This window comes from Prionailurus bengalensis, chromosome B1, assembly GCF_016509475.1.
Source record: "Prionailurus bengalensis isolate Pbe53 chromosome B1, Fcat_Pben_1.1_paternal_pri, whole genome shotgun sequence".
Taxonomy (NCBI): domain Eukaryota; kingdom Metazoa; phylum Chordata; class Mammalia; order Carnivora; family Felidae; genus Prionailurus; species Prionailurus bengalensis.
The window spans coordinates 127,524,256-127,545,481 of NC_057344.1; the positions used below are offsets into that span (position 1 = coordinate 127,524,256).

The following is a 21,226-nucleotide window of genomic DNA, read 5'->3' on the forward strand; positions in this document are numbered from 1 at the left end:
CCCCATGCTACCATGGAAAGCAAGAACCACCCATATAAACAAGTGATTTCTAAACAAGTTTTAGAAATCTTGCAAGGAAATATGGATTAGCCCTCAGCCAATTTTAAACCATAATTACAGCACTGGTATATATTTCAGTTCAATTTACATGTTAATATTATTAATATTGGTTTGTCTAATCTTAGCATTATCATGTTATATATAGAAACAGACCAATGAAATAGATGGCCTTATACTTGAAATGCAGGACAGGGGAAGGAGAACATGGTTGAAAAGCCAGAAATGGGGAGTGTAAGGGAATAAAAAGAAAAGGGATGTTCGGCCAAGTATGATCTTGTTTTAAGGTGCTTCTTTCATCACAACAATGTTCTATGAAATAGGAGAAAAGATGTTAAATGCTTTATACATTATTAAGAATTATACATAAAAACAAAGTGCATTTCCCAAATAACTTGCTTCTTTGAATCACTTTTTTTTTTTTTTAAAGCGTTATTTCTATTGAGAGAGAGCACCCATGGGAAGGGCAGAGAGAGAGGAAGAGAGGGAGAAAGAGAGGGAGAATCCTAAGCAGGCTCTGCAAGGTCAGTGTGGAGCCTGACGCAGGGCTTGAACCCACAAACCACGAGATCATCTGAAATCAAGACTCAAGACACTCAACTGGCTGAGCCACCCAGGCACCCTGGGTCACATTTTCTTATCACTAGTGGCTGTTAATAAATAATAACATGTTGGTTTTAAGTGAGTCTCATTGCAAAGTACTCTATCCTCTTATCAAGGCAATCTAAAGAAAAAAAAATTATCTTTTGCAAAAGAATTTAAATTGATACTCTAGATAATGAAGGTAGTAACTTTTCTTCCCTCTTATGCATGTTCGTTTTCTGCCATAAAATTACATTCTGACAAGCCTTAATTAAAACAGAATTTAGGAAAAAGTGAGAAAAGTGAGAAATACAATGCTTACCTAAAATTATAATAATTCAAAATAAGATAATCAATTTGTTTACACAAATCATAATTCAACTATAAAATGCAACCACAGCAGGTTTCATAAGTAAATATTTCAATCATAGCATCATCATTAACCTTTAGGTCACCATTTTTCACTGAAGGACATTCCATTATCCCATCCTGTCCCCAAGTTAAATGGCTCCTAGGTGAGTGAGCAAGTATGAGAGAATATGAATGAATCAAAGTTGCATATTGTAATCAGACAAAAACACATTTTGGGAAGAAAAGAATCGTAAGAATCATTTCCTTAATTTTATGGACATTTAAGTGTCTGGCTCAGGGTCAAGTAAATGAAAACCAAATCTCCTGATACTCCAATCTAACCACTATACAGTAATACCATCAGAAACAACAGTAATGTTGTGACAAAAATATCTCCTGGTATAAAGTAACATGTCTCTGGGTCAGGAATACAGTTATGAACACACATAAGGCATATGTTTCCTACCTCTTTGTAAGTTGCATTAAAAAATAAAAGTTGCTTCGGTTGGTCAAGATAATATTCCAATAACTATGGCTTCACATGCCCTTTACTGATAATGGATTATGATGTTCACTGACATCAGTCCAATGAATACACTGATGGGAATATATCCTAAGTAATAAATTTCAGTTTATTGAGAAACAGACAATATTAAGCACATATGATCTCATTTGTGCTCCATATTATATTTTTAAGGGTAAAGGGAGAGTTAGAAACTATTAAAAAGGGTGTGAAAATACAACTTATGTTCATGAATGCTTTTATTAAAGATATTATGGATTTAACAGCAAATGAAACAGCCGATCACTGAAGACACAGTAACACAGAAAACTTATGAGAAATCCATTTTGAGAGATTTTTAAAAGGTAGTATTTCCAACAATCTAAGTGATTTGGGTCCTGCAATGTAGGAGGTAGTAATAATATTTGCAGATTCCTTCTAGCCCCATTATACTAAAATATACTGAATATATTCAATGTACCTTCAAGATTGGGTAAACCTACTCAATCGTGAGTTTCAGAGTCTATAATATCTAAAGACTGCTTTGAGAGCTTCAATACTCTTCTAACTCCAGAGGACTATATTACCTTAGCATCTTAGCAAGTGAGGATGCCTCGAAAGTATAATCTCCAATAATTACCAAGTCTGTGATTTATAAATAAGTTTATTTATAATGATATTTACATAATAAAAACAAAACACATGAAACCCACAAGTTATACAAAGAAACTGATGTATAATAAAAACAGCAAGATAGACTGACAGGCAAAATTTTAAAGAAAGATTTAATAAAGAGTTAAATATCAAATAGACAACTTTACTTCTTCTAAATTTCACTTTGTCACCCACACTGAATTGGAATTGAACAATGGCTCTCTCTTCAGGAGGTCCTGTACTGGAAATTCTGGAAACTGGTAAGTTATATTTTGAGAAGTGTTTAACGTTAATGACCTATTTCCATGCAGTACCTATCGCTGCCTTAATGTGAAGTCACGTTCAGTCTGCTTTGAAGTGAAATAGCCTGCTAATCTGTTCTGCCAGGCTAGACAAATGTTACCCACATTTTGCTGATACGTGGAGACGTGGCAGGAATAAACTACTATTTAGAGAGTAAAGAGAACTGGAGCAGAAGTGACTGGGCAACAGTTTCAAGAGAAGCAAAAGCCAGGAGAGGGAAATCAATGAAAACATGCACAAGAATAGGCAGAGTAATAAGCACAATTAGTGCAGTTGGGAAATGAACAGAAGGAATTAATCCAAGGAGCAAGATAAGGGCTTCTTCAGTTACTATTCACTGGAAAACAACTTAGTGCCTAGCCAAACAAATTTGTTTTAACAGAAGTACTTGGAAGGACCTGGGGGTGTTAGTATATGGAATGCCACCTTTAAATTCAGGTTGAGTTCTTGTTGACAGTGGTGAACATCTGCTTCAAATAGCAATAAAATGAAAGCTATATAATCTATACAGCTGCATCCTTTAAACTAACAAAAAAGAACTTCAAAGGAGACAAGAAAAACAAGACATAAGCATTGTCAAATAAGGCACATGTAAAAATCTACACACATTATCCAGTGAAAGACAATATATATATATTTGGAGGTAGAAATAATTACAAAAATACTGACATTTCTAAAGCATTAGCATATTTGTTACAAACAATCACCAACTAATCCCCATTCAGAAAACTGTTTTGTAAAATGATTATTCAACATCTTCAGGACTACATTATTTGTGGCTTTTTGTTTGAAATTTCACATGTGAGCATCTGGAGAATTCAGTTAGTGGCAAAAAAGTTGTCCATACTATGAGAAATGTAATATGGAAATTATAAAAAGTTATAAATGTTCATAAACCCCATGGTCATCATAATGTAAATGTCCTTGAGTGCACCAAGTTGATATTTCCTCATCAATTAGGAATTCACAATTCTTAACTTCACAGGCCCATTGACGTTTTTAGTAATGTGGCTATATCTGCTGGCATACTCCCTTCATCACCTGCAGGTCAGAAAGCAGCATTAAAAGTTTCATAAAAATATTTTATGAAATATATTTTCTCTGATTCTAACTTTGGTGAATGCCTAATTGTTTTTCAAGGCCCCGTTTGTCTCAGTGTCACTCCTTGTTTAAAAACCTTCGCAAAGCCCTATGTGTATTTAAGGCTACTTCCTCTGTGCTAACGTTCATGCCGGCACAGCCATCTATAGGCTAGGCTCTGATTTCACATAAGTTAATATCTAAAGATACACAGGTATTGATCTGGAAGACATTCTATTCATACAGTACACAGTATTTTCTCCTCAGGTTATTTGGTGAAAACCTTCATGTAACAAACTGAAGAGTGGAAACAAAGACAACCAAACAGAATCATCCATCAACACCCTTATTTTCAGTACAAAGATACAATCACTGGCTTAGACTTAAAACTGGCACATCTAAACAAAATAGTGAATATGGCATACCAGCTGAAGAGTAAAGTGCCCATAACTATAAATAACCCTTTCCCAATGTTTTCCCCATATTAAATGAGATTCCAGTATCTAGACACTTACCCAGTTAGTATTCAGGATTTTCTACAGTGGGAAAACATCTTGTGTCAAGGTGGTGTAGAATCTAGTTATCCTTGATTAATTCAATGAGTCACTCAGACTGTTTTTAGATGAACTGATTTATTAGTTTATAGGGACAATGGTATAGCTGTTTTTAGATGAGCTGATTAAAGTGACAATGGTATACAACTATTTGTAGATTTTTAGCAATGGATAATTTTAGAAATCAGATATGGCTAAAATGCAGCAAAACTAATCACTTTTCTCTCTCTGTCACACATACACACTCTAGTTAGAATCTAAAATTACGAGAGTACTTTTACCTACTCTTCTCCTTTTAGTAAAAAACATATGCACAGAAAGAAAAACTATTCCATAAACTATCAGGGAGCTCACTGACACCCTTGCTTTGAAACGAATCCACAGACTTAACAATAGCCCATGAAATCTAAATTGAAACTGGTCCCAAATTAAGTGAGCCAAGTAAATAATCAGATCCAGAAGACAGTAAGACAACAAAGTTACAAACATGTAAGACAACAAGACTGTAGAGAATTCAGTATTCTAGGAATTCAGAAAGAGGTAGAAAAAAGCAAAGGGTGAGGAAACTCTTCTAAATTTTAAGATACTAATGATATAATGCAATAAAATGCAATGTACGAACTCTGGATCCTTTTTTTTTTTTTTTTTTTTTTAAGCCTATAAGAGACTTTAAGGGGATAATTGGGAAAAATCCAGATATGGGCAATATATGATAATATTTGGAAATTACTGTTAATTTTTTTGGATGTATAATGGTACTGTGGCAACTGAGAGGAAATGCTGAAATATTCAGAATGAAGTGTCAAGTCTACAACTGACTAATGGTTCATGAGTAAAAGAAGCTAGATGAAGCAAAATGTTTACAACTGTTAAACTCACTTATACTATGCTTTCAACATTTTTGCATGAAAATTTCCATAATAAAAGTTTTAAAAGGTAGAAAATTTATTAATATAATCACATAAAGAGGTTAAAGAAAAATCACACACATCCCAAAACCATAATTCTTATTCTAAAGCAAGGGTTCTCTGACTTTAGTTTGGATCAGAAACTCCAACCAGATTGAGTTCCAGTCCCAATTTCTGACTGAGAAGGGCTGGAGTTAGGCTTAGGAATTTGCATTTCAAACTGGCAATTTTGCAGGTGATGCTGCTGTGGGTCCAGGGGCACTGCACTCTGAGAATCACTAAGGCAAGCTCTAGAAATACAAAAATCTGACAAGCATTTCTGAGAGGAATCATGGTACTTAATCTTTCAGTTTCATGGGAAGAGGGGCATACAGACTGTTAACATAAAGCATAGACACAATTATAAATATACTTTTTGTTTACAGTGGAAAAGAACCTTACTGTGAGAGATGAAAAGAAGGGTACATGTACTCTCATTAGGTCAGTGTCAAATTATTTAAATGAAATCAGAAGCAAAATCATAGTTTAGAGAGTAAAGACATTATTGTATCTTTAGCCTACCAAATAAAACACATACTGGGAAAAATGGATACACAAATAGCTAAAGCTCTTTCTTGTTAAAACAAGACAAAGGAAAATTTCCTACAGAAACGAAGAGTGATAATGGGGGGAATGATTCTTTAATTCTGAACATCTTAAAGCTAACAGCCTAAAAGCATAGCTGAAATAAGTTGCTATTTTAACAAATACTTGATGTGAAAACACAGGTACAATTTTAGACTAAACAAATTTATGTAAATATAAACAATTTACATGAATTATGACTAGACATGACTGAACACACACTGGTCTCACCTGAAATACAATTAAAATGCTATAAAAAAAAAAAAAAAAGAAAGTCCAGGGTACTATACAAAAGAGAACGAACAGAAAAAAAAGACAACAGTGGAGAGAAAGCTGTCAAATTTTGGAAGATGAAGAGCAAATGGAAGAATGGAAGCGGACTTTAGCAAAACAGACAAAGCAAACACTTAAGTGTGTGCAGGTGGGAAATGTAGGAAGGTTACTTCACATTCACAATCCTTTCCTTGCCTCTCAAAGCTCAAGAACATGGAGGTACTACATGGCTTCTAAAAGATGGGGAATATACAGAGCTAAAACAGGTTGCAGAATAGGATACCTAAAGCCTGTGCAAGAGCCAGCCATATACAAATGAAGGTTTATTCTGTGGAAAGTTTGAATCTGAAGAATGCTGGACGTGGGGACAGTAGAAGACTGGAACAGCTTCTCCTTTGCTGTAAGAATGCAGTCAGTAGGCTTACTGCATCTGCCACCATCCTCATTTCATAAAAGATTGGAAAGTATGTTTCTGGGGAAATGAACTAGCTCATGAGAAGCAACCTGTATACTTAAAGATAGCTGGGAGTCCAACAATCAAACTGCTGAAACCTCAATTAACTAACTATGATGGTTCTACTTGAAGACTTCTCGTTAGAATAAAATCTACATATCTGGGTATGTGCTAACATTACTAAATGAGAATATTTAATTGTTTTCCTAAATTTGAAAAGATGCCCTAAGAAAACAATCAGGAAAAAATGCTGCCCTGCGGAATCTGTCTTATGCATTCACTCTATTGCTTTTGCTACATAATCTGAAATCAGCAAGTTGCCACCTCCACTCAAAGCCCAGTGATTAACTGTTTAGGTTATAATCGTCACGGTTACTTCTTACTCAAACTTGCTCTAATGCGTGCCCCCCCCCAACCTGAAGCACCCGGAAATAAATACTACACAGGAAGGAGACATAGTAATTCATCATATGGCTTTCTCGCTCTTAAAACAGATTAAAATATACTGAACTCTTATAATACAGAGTGCCCAGCAAAATACTGGGACATAGTAAATATTCAATGGAAGTTTGCTGAACTGAAATAAACTGTGATCAATATTAGTAATATCCTTATTAGAATGATAAAATAGCTTACATCCAATTGAATTTAGGTAAGATGTAAATGCCTGCTAACTTGTGTTAAAGAAAGAATACACAGACTTATTTACTTCTATCTACCTAAAAAAAGTGGTCACATGCTTTTTAAAAAGGACAATATGTCACTTTTATGGGGAAACTGGATGACAGAGTGGGAAGGAGTCTTGTTTGCCATTTCGTATCTTTTGAATCTAGAATTATGTGAATGTATTATCTTTTCAAAACTTTAAAATTATTCTTTTCAAAAAGGTCAAGTGACGCGTCAGGCTCTGGGCTGATGGCTCAGAGCCTGGAGCCTGTTTCCGATTCTGTGTCTCCCTCTCTCTCTGCCCCTCCCCCGTTCATGCTCTGTCTCTCTCTGTCCCCAAAATAAATAAACATTGAAAAAAAAAAATTCAAAAAGGTCAAGTGAAGAGGGCTCTCTTAGAGGGTTCTTTGTAGTACCCAACAAACTTCAGTCTGAAATTACTAAATTTTGGGGGCTGTGGGGGAAGAAGCATCTTATTGCACTATAGTGCAGTAAGTAATTACCAGTCAAAATGAAATGTAAATGTTACAGTTCTTAATAAATTAATATTATGTCAGGCATTTTAAATCTTTGGGTTCATATATATTACTTATATAGTAAGTATATCATAAAACTGTGGATAAAATTACAGATCTAATTTTATTTGGGGGATATCTTGGTGTCAAGAGATAAGGGATGGAAGAGACAGGATTTCCCCAAATCAAACATTTATATCAGTTCTGGTGAAATAATCTTAGTTATTGTAGTACTTCTGAAATGAGTATGCTTATCTTCTACCATGCCATCCCTATACTGTATGCCAGGTAAGGATTCAGGCCATTTTTGCTAATTCCTTGCTACTGCTCTTTTTCATACAAATACCGAAGTTTCTGCTTACAAACAACTTACCTTCATCTACTGTGGTCATATCTTGTTCTAGTTTCAATTTCTGTTGGTTAATTTTTAGCATGGATTCTTCAATTGTCCCTTGGCTTATTAATTTTATAACTAGTACTTCTCTAAAGAAAATAGAAAATATGTCCATTGGTTACTTAATATAAAATTTGAATATATATCAACTATATAAAACATCTTAGAGGTAAGAATAATGTGAAGATTGCATAATAAATAGATCCCTAACTTTAAATTTCCTTTTATTCATATTACGTGGGATTAACATTTTCTGAGCGTGTAACTTCTAAACATCCTTTCTTATTGATCCAAGAAGACAGAAAGATATCTGTACTCCAAAAATTACTAGTAAAACTTATTTCAACAAACAGTCTGAGTTCAGAGAGATATTCCATTTTAAAAAGGAACATGCTTTGCTCATCAGGTTCCAATGAATAATTCAGTACAAAAAGTAAGGAAGTATAGAAAAGTAAAAAGATTACACAGGAAGTTTTAGTCCCAAAATAGGCACTGATAAATATTTGGTTCATAAATGATTTTATCAATGTCTTTTGGAAACATATACTCCACAGAGAAAATAATGATTACTGGCTACTCACATCTGACAGCAGAGTTGAATTACAGGTATTTTCACCTCCAATGTCAAAATGATCCTTCACCTAAAATATCTACAACTCAGATAATGTGCTTCCTAAAGGATAATAGAGTATCAACAGTATATATATTATTACGTCTATCTGGCTCTTAAATGGTCTAACAAAAAAAGCCTTTTCAGTTACTAATATTTTTCAAATGAGCTGAACCATTGATAGTATTTTGTTTTCATCAAAATTGGGGTGGGTGCGAGGTTATTTTAACTACTAGAAAGTGAATACATGACATAGTGAGATATGTCATACTCAGCGTTGCTGGTATGAAAGATATCAGCAGCCAGGCTTTGCCGAAAATAAAAAAAAACTGAAGCAGAATACTGACAGACTATATTCTACTCTTCTATACAAATTAAACAGGCATTTGGTTAAAACTAAATTTCAATTCAAAACACTTACTTAGTCTGGCCTACTCTATGGCATCTATCTTCTGCTTGCTTGTCATTGTAAGGGTTACAGTCAATATCATGAAGTATAACAACATTTGCTGAAGTCAGATTTATTCCTAGGCCACCAGCTTTTGTTGACAGCAGAAACACGAAGATATCCATATCGGTATTAAACTCGTCAATTAGATGAATCCTGTCAGATAAATATATTAGGCTAAATTTCACTAAAATGTACACAATTAAAATTGAAAACAATCACACTACATGGAAAAAAACCTTGAAGATGTAAATGCATGCTCCTGGCACTAAAGCACTTTTCCTGCAGTTATTTTACTGAAAGACCTTCTCGATTCACTAACTTCTTTTCCATACCATGTATCTTCCTACTAACTCTCACTTTAATTCAACTATTCAGGTTTGAGTAATCCTAATGGATTATTTTCTCCTTTGTTTAATGACTTCTATCTAAATTTTGTGTATGGCTTTTCAATCTCTGGCCTTCGTCAGCTTTAGTCTTCTCAGAAGTCTGTCAGCAGCTGCTCTTGATACCTTTGAACCAAGGATCTCAAGATCAAACTAGCAGGTGTTTGTTCTCTTTTAGGATGACTTCTATCTTTAACGCAGGGGGAAAAAAAAAAAAAAAACCTGGCTGATAAAAAGCAAACCAAAAGAAATAATGAAGTGCAAACATACTATTAAAAACATTCTTTTTTTGTTTTGAAGACAATCTTTCTAATCTCTGGGTATTAAAAAAATAAACAACCAAACTTACTCAATTACTGTTAAAATACAAAAAGCCCAAGGTTTTAAAACAATCTTGGTTTAATGTAAGGTGCTTCAAGGCTTTGAATGAGTTTTAAAGGGGAAAAACATTTTAAGGTACACAATTCCAATTAGACACTGAAATATATTTCTATGCAATTCAGATCAAAAACTTAAAAAAGGAAAATTTCCTTATCTTAACACAATGATTTCAAATAACCACATGAAAGACTCAAAGTAAGACAATTCAAATGCTCTATACACATTTAAAATTCTAGCATTTACTCTTATTTGAAGGTGAAGTGGAGATTTTTCTGAAACTAAAGTGAAGTATACGAACCTTTCAGAAATCTGAGTCTTTCCATCTAATCTGAGGTACCTATGCTGATGATGTTTTAAGAGAACCTCTAAAATATCCAGCATCATGGTAAATTGGCTAAATAATACAACTCTATCACCCTGTGAAAATACATATATGGATTAGATACATGGAAAAATAAAATGATATAAGCATATAATGATCAACTGCTTCTTTAATAAAAATCAAGTAGTCACAGCTAAGGTAAATTTCTTATTATAGATATAACAAGTTTATATATAAATAAATTATCTTAACTTTTGAACTTCAGACTTAAAACATAATGCTTAGTTTTGGTTTTTAAGGACAGTTAATGAAAACAACTACAAAAGTACTATTTGGATTATGATCTTAAAAATGCACACTATTTCACATAGAAACTAGAGTGGTAGTTAACTTCAAAATATCTTCAAAATAATTTAGAGGCAATCATACAAATAACCAATTATGTCATTATGAAATGACAAGATTATTTTTTAAAAGCAACTCTACTAGCTTCTTCTTTTTTTTTTTTTTCTGAGACTCAACAGAGGAAATGTAATCAGGAAAACATATCCCCAAATATATCCCCTAAATGGTCAAAACATTAGTTTCTAGAAAAATGTAGAACAGACACAGGCTACAACTTCAAGAAAGTCAAATCATGTCAGAATTATTTTTAAGAAGTTTATGTAATTGTAAAAATGTAAAAGGAATAGCATTCTTCTTTATTACCTTCTGTTTCAATTCAGACAAGATGCATCCTAAAACTCGGAATTTTCCAGAATCTAAAATCAAGTCCATGTCTAACTGGAAGCTATTAATATGTCGATACTGTTTACAAAGTACATGTAATTCAAAGTCTGTCATAACTTCCATATCTTCAAAGATCAAATCAGGGTTAGCCTCACAATGTGTAGGTTCCTCAAAACAAAACAGAATACACACTTAAAAATGAAGCTAATTTATATGATCAGAACACTTGAATAAAATTGTTCACATCTGGTAAAATAGCTAAATATCACATGTCACTGCAACCAATTTAGCAAAGGAAATACTCATTTTCTAGGTACAATAAAGAAGGGAAAGCCCTTATTGCTTTAGAGATAACATACTGAAATATTCAGAAATGAAATAAGGTCTACAATTTGGTTCAATATAATCCTAAGGAGGGGTCTAGATGAAATGAGAGCAGTGTCATTCCACATAATAACTGTGTAAGAAAATGGGTGAAGGTTATATGGGTAGATGATTTAATTATACAATTCTCTCTACTCTTACATGTTTAAAATTTTCTATAATAGATTTAAAATAATATAAACACATTTAAAACAGCAAATAATGACTTTTAACACCAAGATCTATAAAGAAGAACTATGGGTGGGTGCTAAGGGAGAATGAGGCAAAAACAAAAATTAAAACTATAAACAAGGGGCACCTGGGTGGCTCAGCTGGTTAAGCAACCGACTCTTGATTCTGGCCCAGGTCATGATCTCAGGGTTCATGGGATCAAGCCCCACATTGGGCTCTGTGCTGACAGTCTGGAGCTACTTGGGATTCTCTCCTGCCCTCTCTCTCTGTCCCTACCCACCCACCCCCCCACCCCATGCATTCTCTCTAAGTAAATATACATTAAAAAAAATAATAACCTACAGACAAAATATAATAAAGAAAAAAATGAAGAAAACAAATGAAGAAAACCAATGCACTATCTAGGACATAAAATCTGAGGGATCTTTTTGGTAAAAAAATAATAAAGAAGTGCATTATGGAAGTCTCGATTAGGAGCTGGCAGATTTTCTAAAAAGGGCCAGACAGTAAATATCTTAGGTAGGCTCTGTAGGCAAAATGATTTGTTTTGCAACTACTCAACTTTGCACTTGTACAGGCATAATGTTGCTTCACTTTATGTGTTTCATAGATAATGTATTTTTTAACAAACTGAAGGTTTGTGGCAACCCTGTGTTGACCAAGTCTATTGATACCATTTTCCTAAGAATATTTGCTCACTTTGTCTCTCTTGTAAGTCTTCAGATATTTCAAATTTTTTCATTACTGTTATATTTGTTATGATGATCAGTGATTACGACTTGCTGAAAGCTCAGATGACAATAGCATTCTTTTAGCAATAAAATATTTTTTAATTAAGGTATGCACACTTTTTTAGACATTATGCTGTAGCACATTTAGTTGACAACAGTACAGTGTAAACGTAACTTTTATTTTGTTAATTTTTACAAAATTGGTTTTTAACATTTTTATTTATTTTTGAGAGACATTGAGAGACAGAACATGAGTAGGGGAGGGGCGAATAGAGAGGGAGACAGAGAATCTAAAGCAGGCTGTAGGTTCTGCGCTGTCAGCACAGAGCCCATTGTGGGGCTCGAACTCACAGACCGCAAGATCATGACCTGAGCCAAAGTCGGTCGCTTAACCGACTGAGCCACCCAGCCATCCCTAAACATAACTTTTATATTCATGGGGAAACAAAAAAATTCATCTGCCTTGCTTTATTGTGGTGGTCTGGAATAAAGCCTGCAATATCTCCAAGGTATTGAGGAAGTAGTCACAGACAAAAAAAACAGAAACTAAAAGACTTGGTTAAACTTTATTTATAAAAATGGCCCTATGGCCACAGTTTGCTGACTTCTGATACATACTGTCAGTCCTCTTGGGTATTATAGAAGTTCTCCACACTGTCTTTTTAAAAATTATTTTAATGTTTATTTATTTTTGAGAGAGAGAGAGACAGAGTGTAGCGAGGGAAGGGCAGAGAGAGAGACACACACACAGAATCCCAAGCAGGCTTCAGGCTCTGAGTTGTCAGTACAGAGCCCAATGCGGGGCTTGAACTCATGAACTGTGAGAGCATGACTGGGGCAAAGTTGGATGCCTAACCAACTGAGCCACCCAGATGCCCCATCTTGACCTTTGTCTTAAAAATAAAAATGCAGGGGCACCTGGGTGGCTCAGTTGGTTGGGCGGCCGACTTCGGCTCAGGTCATGATCTCACGGCTTGTGAGTTCGAGCCCCGCGTCAGGCTCTGTGCTGACAGCTCGGAGCCTGGAGCCTGCTTCCGATTCTGTGTCTCCCTCTCTCTCTGCCCCTTCCCTGCTTGCTCTCTGTCTCTCTCTCTCAAAAATAATAAACAATATAAAAAAAAAAAATGCAGGATGCCTGGGTGGCTCAGCTGGTTAAGCATCCAACTTCGGCTCAGGTCATGATCTCATGATTTTTGAGTTCAAGCCCTGCATTGGGCTCTCTGCTGTCAGTGCAGAACCTGCTTCGGATCCTCTGTCTCTCCCTCTCTCTGCCCCTTCCCTGTTCATGCTCCCTCTCTAAAATAAACATTAAAAAAAATTTAGGGCACCTGGGTGGCTCAGTTGTTAAGCATCTGACTTCAGTTCAGGTCATGATCTCATGGTTTTTGAGCTCATGCCCTGAATCGGGCAAGCCCCGCTTCTCTCTCTCTCCCTCAGTGTGCCTCATGTGATTCTCTCTCTCTGCCACTTGCTCACTTGCACTCTCTCTCTCAATAAATAAATAAAATACATAAAAATAAACATGCTTTTCTTAAGTATGGGGTCAATATGCTCGTTAGGTTTAATTTAACCTTATGTTGCTAAAGCTTAGTGCTAACATAATGTGAAATCCTTACCTTTAGCATAAGCTGAGACATTTCCTTGAGCTTTTCAGCTGTGTAATATTGGCGATGTAATAAAGGATGATTGGCCATTTTTCTCAACTGCATCATTACATTGCACATCTCTGTATTTTTTTCTGTGATCCAAAGAACATGCATTAAACAAAACCCCCAAACCAGGAAACCCACTTTAGATCCTGTTTCTCCCCTCTCTGCCCCTCCCTCACATATGCATGCTCTCATTCTGTTTCTCAAAAATAAACATTAAAAACAAAACACCCACAAAACCCAAGCTGATGTTTGCTGAAATATACCTCAATGCAAACAAAAGTTTATTTCTTCAAATTCTAACTATTTTTTTAAAAATGAGCAAATCCCACCATAACATGACTAAACAAAATGTAGCCCCAGTACAGATTATTTTTCACATGAAATTGTGAAAGTCAGATGATACCCATATTATTGATAGATTTTTTTAATCTGTTGAAAAGACCCAAATAGAGTTGCTCCTGTTTTTCTGACATTGCACACAATTCAATTCGATCTTTCTTGGGAGGTAGCTGCTTGAGAACCTGAGAAAGGAAAACAATTTAAGCAGATCATTCAAATAAAGAAGAAAACAGATTTTTAAAAAGCAATCATAATAAAAAAATATGCAAATAAGAATTACCTCTTCTTTTACTCTTCTGAGAATAAATGGTTTTATAATTTGTTTTGCATGTGCTATTCTCTCTTTTTCATATATACTTTGCTCATCTGCTGATTTCTAAGTAAAAAAAGAACATATCCTTTTAGAAATTACTTATTTAAATGATCACAGTAACAACATTACATAACATGAAAATCATCCTCACTATCATCAGGAGTTATTTTCCACAGAAATGCACTTCATTCTAGATGGAATATCACATGTCAACTCTGGGCTATAATCTACCTCTTCAAGCTCCATATGTATTTTGAGGTTTCATGTATTCTGCTAAGCTAACGAAACTGAACTGTTCTAGGATGGCGTTCAGAATCATTAAGTCACAACTAATGAGTCGTAACAAATTATACCAGGTCTCATGAAAAAGTGTGTGTGTGTGTGTGTGTGTGTGTGTGTGTGTGTGTGTGTGTTTAACAGGTTGGGAAAAAGAAGAGAAGAGGAAGAGAAAGAGAGATAGGTAGGAAACTTATGTTCTAGGTAGAAAGCTAGTGCCGGGGATGTAAACCATGTGGTCTAAAAGACAGGGATGGTTCCTAATCAAAATCTGTTAATTTTGGAGAATTAAAGAAGTGGAATTTTGTTCTAAGAAGTGACAAAGTCCTTCATATTCTATAATCTGCTTGGCCATCAAGTGGGAGTGAATCCATTAGTGAAAGTTTAAAAGGCCATTAATTTGCAGTGGAAGACCACCATAGGAAATTCTTGGAAAATATGTGAGACTTGGGAGACAGTCAAAAATGTGTATAAACATTGCTGTACTAGAAAATTTAGGAGTCTCTGAAGATTATACTGTACTTTTAAGTTTGTTTATTTATTTATTTTGAGAGAGAGAGAGAGCGAGCGAGTGAGCACAAGTGAGCAGGAGAGGGGCAGAGAGAGTGTATCCCAAGAAGGCTCCATACTGTCAGCACAGAGCCTGATGTGGGGCTTGAACCCACAAACCACAAAATCTAGACCTGAGCCGAAATGAAGAGTCAGATGCCCAACTGAGCCACCCAGGCAAATCCTGTACTTTTTCTAAGCAACAGGGAGAAAATTAACCAGACTTTCTTTTAAATAGAATTTAAGGGTAACTTTTAGAAATTGTTACTTTTGAATTTTATTTCAAAATATATTTTCCAGTATAGGAATTTTCTGGACATTCTACCTTTGTCCAGTTCTACAGTTTACCTATAAAGAAATGCTCCTAATTTACCTAATTTTAGTAAGGCAAATGCAATCACCAAATTTTCCACACAAATTATGTATCTGAGTTCTCCACTAAACTAAACCTGTCATTTCAGAAAATCAGGATATTAAAACCAAAACTCTTAGACATTAATTACAAAAGTTACCAACTTATTTCCCACTGTATTTTGGCTAACTTCCCAATTCACCCAAGTATAGGGATATCAACTACTTAAACTTAGTTGATAGCACAAATACACTATGAAAACAAAAAAAAAGACAAAATTGAAAAATGGCCCCCATGAAACACAAAGTGACACACTTGGGAGAAAATAATGAATTTATGCTTACTGTCTTAGAGGAAAACATTCTTCGTATTTCACTGGTGCTACTACTAAACATGTGTGGCATAACAAAATTCAATAGCGACATGAGTTCTAACAGATTATTCTGTACGGGTGTGCCCGTGAGCAGCAAACGGTTATTTGCCTGTGAATGAATGAAAGTAAAATTTAGGTTTTTTTTTTTTTTTTTTAAAGCCAAATCCTTGTCTGCATTTCTCAGTGGGGGAGGAAAAAAATGTTAAGACCATTATTAATAATGTAACATTCTCTGATGAAAGACTAGTAACTGAGAAAAATTATCATCTATTGTGTTTTAAGGTAGAATGTGTAAAAATAATGGTTTTCATTTGTAAGTAGGTAACTTATGTCCTCCTATCAATCACTTTTACGAGGCAATGAAAGTAGATTATATTTGATATTCATAAAGTTTATCACATAGAACAGGGGTTTGCAAATTGAGGCTCATGAACCAATAAATATGATTTTTATATTTTTAAAGGGTAGTTAAAAAGCAAAGAAGTGGCAGAAGCTTAATGGCCCACAAGGCATGAAATATTTATTATCTGGACCTTTACAAAACAAGTTTGTTGACCCCTGATATCAAATACTAAATACATTAAATTATAATTGGAATAATTCACAAAATCCTCTCTTACATTAATTGTCATAAGGTGCTGGTAGCGGATAGAGCCCATATTCTTCAGCATATGGCCCTCATCAAAAATAGCATAATTAAGTTTCAGCCTTCGAAACAGACTACGATCATCAGAACTGCTGATTGCGCAATTATACCTGTCACCAAAAAAAAAAAAAAAAGTCTAAGGTTATACCTTTAAAAGCCTGGACCACAGTGAGATTTAGTGTTTTATAAAATTTTTATTCATGCAATTTTAATAACCAGTAGTTAAAAGATACCACTAGACATAGTTGCTGTTCAAATAAATACTGATGCACTTGTATCCAATAATTACTTATATGTAACCAAACTACAGAAGCTGCCATATGTAGGTAAAGGAAAATTTAAATGTTACAATTAGACAACATCTACAGACCTAGGAAGAAGCCAATTTGGGTATAATTTATATGTAATCTGCAATTTTTATATACTTTTTCTCATGAACTGTTATACATTCAGAACAAACAGGAAAAAAAAAGGACATGAAATTAAAACATTTGTTAAGTACATAATACTATTGTATTAAAGTAGTAGAGTACATCCAAGAAAAAAGTTAATAGCAGCTACCAGTACTAGACTATATATGAAAATAGACTATATAGACTATATATGAAGTCCATTTTATTTAGAAAAGATGAATTCTGGATGAATTCTTTTAATCATGGCCTCCTACAGAAGTCAGTAGAGAAAATAGTAACTACCGAGAGTTAACATGAAGATTGAAATAACCTATATTTAAAAATGCAGTATGAGAGCAGTAACTTCTCTGCTAAATAATTTTTCCATGTTTATTTTTGAGAGAGAGACAGAGCATGAGGGAGAGAGGGGCAGAGAGACAGAGACACAGAATCCAAAGCAGGCTCCAGGCTCTGAGCTGTCAGCACAGAGCCGGATGTGGGGCTCGAGCCCACGTGCTGTGAGATAATGACCTGACCAGAAGTCGGACGCTTAACTGACAGCCACCCAGGTACCCCTCTGCTAAATATTTACGCTAAAACAGCCAGTACACCAAGTCATGATTAACTTGGTAGAAAGTTATATTTTCCACCCGTACTTCTATAAATCAATTTTTTTTCATTTAGAGAGTGAGATTTCACTGTATTTATTAACACAAAATTATTAATTGTTGGAGAACAAGAAGCTGGAGGCACCGTGAGAATGTCCTGAAGGAAAGGAATGGAACTGATTTCAGTTCCTTGCTGCTCCGTGCTTTTCCTTCAGGACATTCTCACGGTACTTCCGGCTTCTTGTTCTCCAACAATCAATGATTAATAATTGACATAAGTTAGAAATATTACAAATCATTTGGTGGGAAATCTTAAATTTTACTTTAAGTTTAACAGAAAGTCTTATAAAACTACACTTTCAATCAAGTGGACAAAGCCTTTTTATAACCATTAACCATCATCTGTTATACTATTAAAAAACTGAAAAATGCCCGAATTCTCAACATAAATCATTCCATTACTTTTGCTGCATAGTTCTTAGCATAAATTTTCCTTCATATTACTACTAAGATACTTTTAAAAATTTGAGGGTTACACAAAATCTTTCCTGCTCAAATATACTTCTTTGTCTCCATACTTACGTGGTCACAATTACATTATATTCTTCGTATTTACTATGGATGTTATATCTAATCTGTTTACGTTCTTCTTGAGAGCCTACAATTTAAAAACACCACACACATATTGGTTACATTTACTGTACTTTACTGTATGTAAGGATTTTAAAGTTTCTAATTAAAGCAAAATGACATTCTCACCATAGTAACAGAGCACCTTTAAAGTGGGGCACCATAAATTAACTTCTCTCAACCAGTTATCTATAAAGCAAAAGAGATATTATTTGTATCTGCTACAACAGGTTATGTGCTACAACAGGTTATATGTAGTGAAATGAATTCTATCCAGAAATTCTTTTGCAAAATAATGATTAAAAAAAAAAAAAAAATCAAAATCAAAGACCTTTCAGAATTTTACTCCTGATGATTAAAGTAATTTTGAAGAGGCATAAAATGAAAGGCAGATGGCCAACCATTATATTTATAGATCATTAATTTCCATTTTAAAGACTTTTTTTGGATTATGTTCATACGTATATTCTCTTACTCTAGTCAACATCCAATCAATTAAGAAAGAGTAACTCCAATGGGGATGAATTATATACTTTCTGATTCTATAAATGTTTAATTATAAATTTAAAAGCACTTATTTCTCTTAAATTACTCATCAAAACAATTTTTTCATTAAAACAATTTTCTAGAAGTATTACAATATTCAATGATCTTGTTGATGGTCCCTGATCCATAATAATTCCATAATAATTCAAAAGGTGAATAACTGACTTGTATTGCAGTTATTTTAAAAGATGTCCAGTATAATCAAACATGCATACTCACACATATACAAAGGGAGAAAAAAATATAAGGTGACCACATAATATTCACCTCTATAAACTAAGAAATCACAGATTTTCTTCTCCCTATACACAACCCTATACAGTCAAGTGTAGTTGTCCACAATATTACAAACCTATAGTTGATGCTGGAACAACGATCAAATGAGGACCTTTATTACCCTCCTGATAGAGGTATGCCAGGAATGCAATGGCTTGAATAGTTTTTCCTAGGCCCTAAAATTAAATGTTTAAAAGAAAATATATGAAATTTAAAAACAAAAAATACTGGAAAACACAAAAGGAAAAATAATACTTCTGGTTTTATTTATTTTTGATTCCCCATAATGCAACCGTATGAGAGTTCTATATTAGTTCTCAATGACTGATAAAACAGACCATAATGTCCAAATTACACTAAAACTCAGTTTAATAAGCAGGATGTATCCTGCTAGTTAAAATATGACACACATTAATATGGAAGAGCTTTGCAATGCATATAAAGGATATCATTTTGATAATTATTTATATAAAACAAATATTTAATACATACTAGATAAAGAACAATGTTCCGATGACTAATCAGATCATATGCCTATCCTATCACCCACCAATTTCACTTCTAAGAGTATATTCAAGAAATATGAGGACATATATCCACAAAGACCTTGGGTAAGAATGTTGACAGTAGCCAAACACAGGAAATGACCTAAATGACCTTCAACAGGAAAATGGATACACAAGTTGCAACATATTTATACTATGGACTATCACATACCAATCAAAAACCAAACTACTAATACATATAAGAACACGGATGAATCTCTGTAACTTTATCATGCACCAAATGAACCAGAAATAAACAATATATACTGAATGGCGCTATTTATATAGAGTTCAAAATTAAAAAAAAAATAACCTGTGTTTATAGACATCAGAATAGTGGTGGTAATAACTAAAAAGAAGCATGAGGGCATGTTCCTGGGACAATGGAAATGTTGATTTGGGAAGTGGTCACATGGGTGCACACATATGTAAAAAGTCACTAAGCTGAACATTTGTGAATTTTACTGCAAGTAAATTCTATATAAGCGAAGTGGGGTTTATTTTTAGGCTACTGAGCAAGTTTAGCTAAACACTGCCAGCTGTGATAAACTGAACTGCCCTCATTCCTGTGTTGAAGCCCTAATGCCCAATATGACTATATTTGGAAATAGGGTCTTTAAGGAGGTAATTAAGGTTAAGTGAGATCACAGGGATGGGGGCCCAATCCCCATTGTCAGAGAAAAAGACACCAGGGATGTGTGAGCAGAGAAAAAGACATGTGAGGACACATCAAGAAGGTGGCCATCTGCAAACAAAGGCTAGAGGCCTTAGGAGAAACCAAATCTGCCAACACCTTGATCTTAGACTTCTAGTCTCCACAGATGTGAGAAATAAATTTCTATTTTTTAAGCCACCCACTCTTTGATCTTTTATTATGGGAGCCCTAGCAAACCAGGCAAGACACTAATTTATAGATATTGTGTTTTACAGGTTACAAAAACAGTTTCACATATTATACCTCATTTGATGCCAAATATAATAAGATACAGAAATTACTCATGTTTCATTAATATTGGCTGAGATTAGGCCATTCGGTAAGGATTAGCCCATGAAAAGCAAAGGTTTGGGTTTCAAACCCAGATTTGATTCTCAAGTCCAGCTCTCCACAACTGTAATGTTCTATATTCTATATCTAATTCTATAACTATTTGAAATCCTGCATATATATTGTTTTCTATCAGATAAAGAGCATCTTTGTTATAATAATATAATGTATGTGTGGGAATAGTCTTAAAGTACACAAGATTACTAGAAGCTAACTACAGAATAAGGATCACTGTTAATTTTTATTTTGAAAATGTAATATACACTGTAATACATATGTATTTAATAAGCATTTTCTCCACTGAACAGGACTAATTTTTAATAAACTTTTTAACAGAAGGACATTAAGGTTAAAGGTCAAGTTTCTATGTGACAATACCTGAACTACCGGGTGTAATGAACTTCCTAAGCTCAGCTTCAAGCAAATGTGATGGGGGGGGGGGGGGTGCACAGAAACTCAGAGACAGCTAACAAAAAATGGCTGAAATGATGTTGCTGATAAATGTGTGGATTTATTTATAAGTCTCTATAAATTTTCAAAGTAGCTATAGAAAAGCACATAAAACAAAATCTTAGTATTATACATACGCATATTGTGTATGTACA

At 34.3% G+C, this 21,226-nt stretch overlaps 1 protein-coding gene across 7 annotated transcripts in view; it reads right to left on the reverse strand.

Moving 5' to 3' along the window:
* Positions 1-2,140: 2,140 nt before the first annotated feature.
* Positions 2,141-21,226, reverse strand: part of SMARCAD1 (SWI/SNF-related, matrix-associated actin-dependent regulator of chromatin, subfamily a, containing DEAD/H box 1) — a 79,600-nt gene continuing 60,514 nt past the window's right edge. For all 7 annotated transcript variants that reach the window (XM_043572171.1, XM_043572181.1, XM_043572180.1 and 4 more), the window contains 13 exons: positions 19,108-19,207; positions 18,339-18,398; positions 18,162-18,237; positions 16,554-16,689; positions 15,905-16,042; positions 14,351-14,446; positions 14,135-14,252; positions 13,696-13,817; positions 10,773-10,961; positions 10,041-10,159; positions 8,949-9,131; positions 7,897-8,006; positions 2,141-3,490 (listed from right to left, as the gene is read on the reverse strand). In XM_043572171.1, coding sequence (XP_043428106.1) covers positions 3,429-3,490; positions 7,897-8,006; positions 8,949-9,131; positions 10,041-10,159; positions 10,773-10,961; positions 13,696-13,817; positions 14,135-14,252; positions 14,351-14,446; positions 15,905-16,042; positions 16,554-16,689; positions 18,162-18,237; positions 18,339-18,398; positions 19,108-19,207 — 1,509 coding nt within the window. In that variant the 3' untranslated portion in view covers positions 2,141-3,428. The remainder of the gene's footprint in view (positions 3,491-7,896; positions 8,007-8,948; positions 9,132-10,040; positions 10,160-10,772; positions 10,962-13,695; positions 13,818-14,134; positions 14,253-14,350; positions 14,447-15,904; positions 16,043-16,553; positions 16,690-18,161; positions 18,238-18,338; positions 18,399-19,107; positions 19,208-21,226) is intronic.